At 53.0% G+C, this 2,231-nt stretch overlaps 1 protein-coding gene across 1 annotated transcript; it reads right to left on the bottom strand.

Annotated features, from left to right (window-relative positions):
- LOC123048226 (bisdemethoxycurcumin synthase) lies at positions 1–1,742 on the bottom strand. Its single transcript, XM_044471369.1, has 3 exons — positions 1,684–1,742; positions 1,290–1,493; positions 1–1,189 (listed from the first exon to the last, which is right to left on the bottom strand). Exons 2-3 carry the CDS (start codon positions 1,480–1,482, stop codon positions 180–182), a joined length of 1,203 nt encoding a protein of 400 aa, XP_044327304.1. The 5' UTR covers positions 1,483–1,493; positions 1,684–1,742; the 3' UTR covers positions 1–179.
- Positions 1,743–2,231: the final 489 nt, after the last annotated feature.

Raw genomic sequence — 2,231 nt, 5'->3', positions numbered from 1 at the left:
ATTAACCATAACCTTGTACTCCTACAAATTATTCGACGCAACTCCAATGATCTGAATGCTGTGATGCCCTAGCGAGCAAGTTGTACGATCTGAATGCTTACAATTGTACTTGCGTATTTTTAATTTGTTTCAAATTATATATATGACAGAAAGTAGCAAGGTTATGAATCGGTCGAGGGTCAATTCTCGTTGTGCAGGTCGATGGCCACCGCATGCAGCACCATGGTCTCAACCGTAAACCCTGGTCCAAATCCCATCATCACACCCCACTCACCCGTCTCGCCGTCCTCCTCCATCCGCCGCCGTTGCTCGTCGAGCACGAAGATCAGCGTCGCGCCAAGCATGTTGCCGTACTCTCTCAGCACGGTCCGGCTCGCCACCAGCTTCCCGGGATCCAGCCGGAGAGCCCCGTCGATGTGGTCCATTATTCCACGGAGGCCAGGGTGCACCACAAAGAACAGATCGTTCCATTCGGCACCGCCGCTCATTATTCCAAGCGGCTGGAACGCGTCCGTGAGACACTGCTCGATGTGCTGCGCGGCTAGAGGCGTGAGCTCCCTGGTGAAGATGTCGCCGTCGAGGCCGGCTTCCGTGAGCTGCATGGTGAGCACGCCGTCGGTTGCTGGTATCGTGGTCTGCGAGGCCGACACCATCTCGAAGAGCGGGCGCTCGACGGAGCGCACGGCGTCAGCGCCGACGATGACCGCGCCTGCGCCGTCACCAAAGATCGCCTGGCTGATGAGCCTGTGTGGGTACGCCTCCTCGGGCCCGCGGAAGGCGACGACGGTGAGCTCGACGCAGGCCACCAGGACGCGTGCGCCGCGGTTGTTCTCGGCCAGGTCCTTGGCCAGGCGCAGCGAGGCCGCACCGGCCGAGCAGCCGTTGAGGTTGAGCATCGTCCGGCAAACGGATGCGCGGAGGCCGAGGAGAGAGGCCAGGCGAAGGTCGACGCCCGGGGCGTGCGCGCCGGAGTTGGTGCTGACGACGAGGTGGGTGATGTCGGTGGCCGGACGGCCCCACTCGGCTATGGCCTTGGCTGCGGCTGACGCCGCGAGCTCTGGAGCAGCGGCAGCGGCGATGTCCAGCCGGGCGTCCAGGGACGGCGTGTCGCGGCGGAGGAATTCTGGGTGGGCGTCCAGCAGCTCCTCCGTGTGGTGGAAGTAGCGCTTCTCCGTTGAGGTCATCTGGCCTGATCATCGCAAGAAACAAGTTTGGACCACATAATCATCGTTAGGTGGGTAGCTAATATGCACTATATTTCCATCTATATATGATTTCCTTCTGCTTACAGAAGGACTTGAGCTTTTGTTTGAGGTCGGTGAGGTGCTCGCTCTTGGTGACGCGGAAGTAGTAGTCCGGGTACTCCTCCTGGGACACGCAGTTGGGCGGGTTCGCGGTGCCGACGGCGAGGATGGCCGCAGGCCCCTCGGCACGCTGCAAGCGCCGGATCTCGTGCATCGACGTAAGGGTGTTGCTGCCCATGGCCTCGGAGCCTAGGAATAGAAATGATTGAGAGCATATGGACTATGTACAATACATTATACATACGACAACATCAATTACATGTTCTTTCATAAAATCAATTAGAACTAGCTAGACCCATTTGAGAAGAAAAAATGGGAGAGAAAGACAAAAGCTTCTTTGCTCTACTATATAGATGGGAATCAAAAACAGAGGAAATACCTAATTAAGAAGCGGGCACTTATTGAGATGGACGAGAGGGAGAAAACTGCTTCAAGATTGTTTGCTCTACGAGATAGGAAAGAACGAACAACAAGGTGGCAAGTATTTATAAGGCCGGTTCAGAGCAGAGCAGATATGCCCATGGGAGTCAGTTGTAATTAAAAAACGACAAGTGCATATTTTCCAAGTTGGTTATTTCATTTGAGTTGGTTAATTTCTGAAAACTGCCACTAGGAGTTGCTTTGCCCATCATTTTCTCAAAACCGCCGCAAGGACGCGATTTCTCAAATCCCAATACAAAATGCACATCAGATACTCATCAAATACACACAACATCATATTCATCATCACACTCATTGTTTGGCAAAGGCTGTGAGAAACATCATTTCAGTTTTGTTTCAAAGAAATGGAAAATACATAACGGATTTAGCTAAACATTTCTATCACAAAAGAAATGGAAATTACATGTTTTTTTTGAACGAAGGCTCAAAAAGAGCCCGGCTTTGAATTAACAAAGCCATCAACCGGCCAGGATTACAAGGACACCC

The sequence above is a fragment of the Triticum aestivum genome, chromosome 2D (assembly GCF_018294505.1).
Source record: "Triticum aestivum cultivar Chinese Spring chromosome 2D, IWGSC CS RefSeq v2.1, whole genome shotgun sequence".
In the NCBI taxonomy this organism is placed as follows: domain Eukaryota; kingdom Viridiplantae; phylum Streptophyta; class Magnoliopsida; order Poales; family Poaceae; genus Triticum; species Triticum aestivum.
This window is presented reverse-complemented; position numbering and strand designations above follow the sequence as displayed.

What these genes read in the sequence shown, in the direction of transcription:
- LOC123048226 (XM_044471369.1), bottom strand. Translation starts at nt 1,482, where the DNA reads ATGGGCAGCAACACCCTTACGTCGATGCACGAGATCCGGCGCTTGCAG. An exon ending in ACAAAAGCTCAAGTCCTTCT is followed by an intron (nt 1,190 to 1,289) that starts GTAAGCAGAAGG and finishes TGCGATGATCAG; the next exon opens with GCCAGATGACCTCAACGGAG.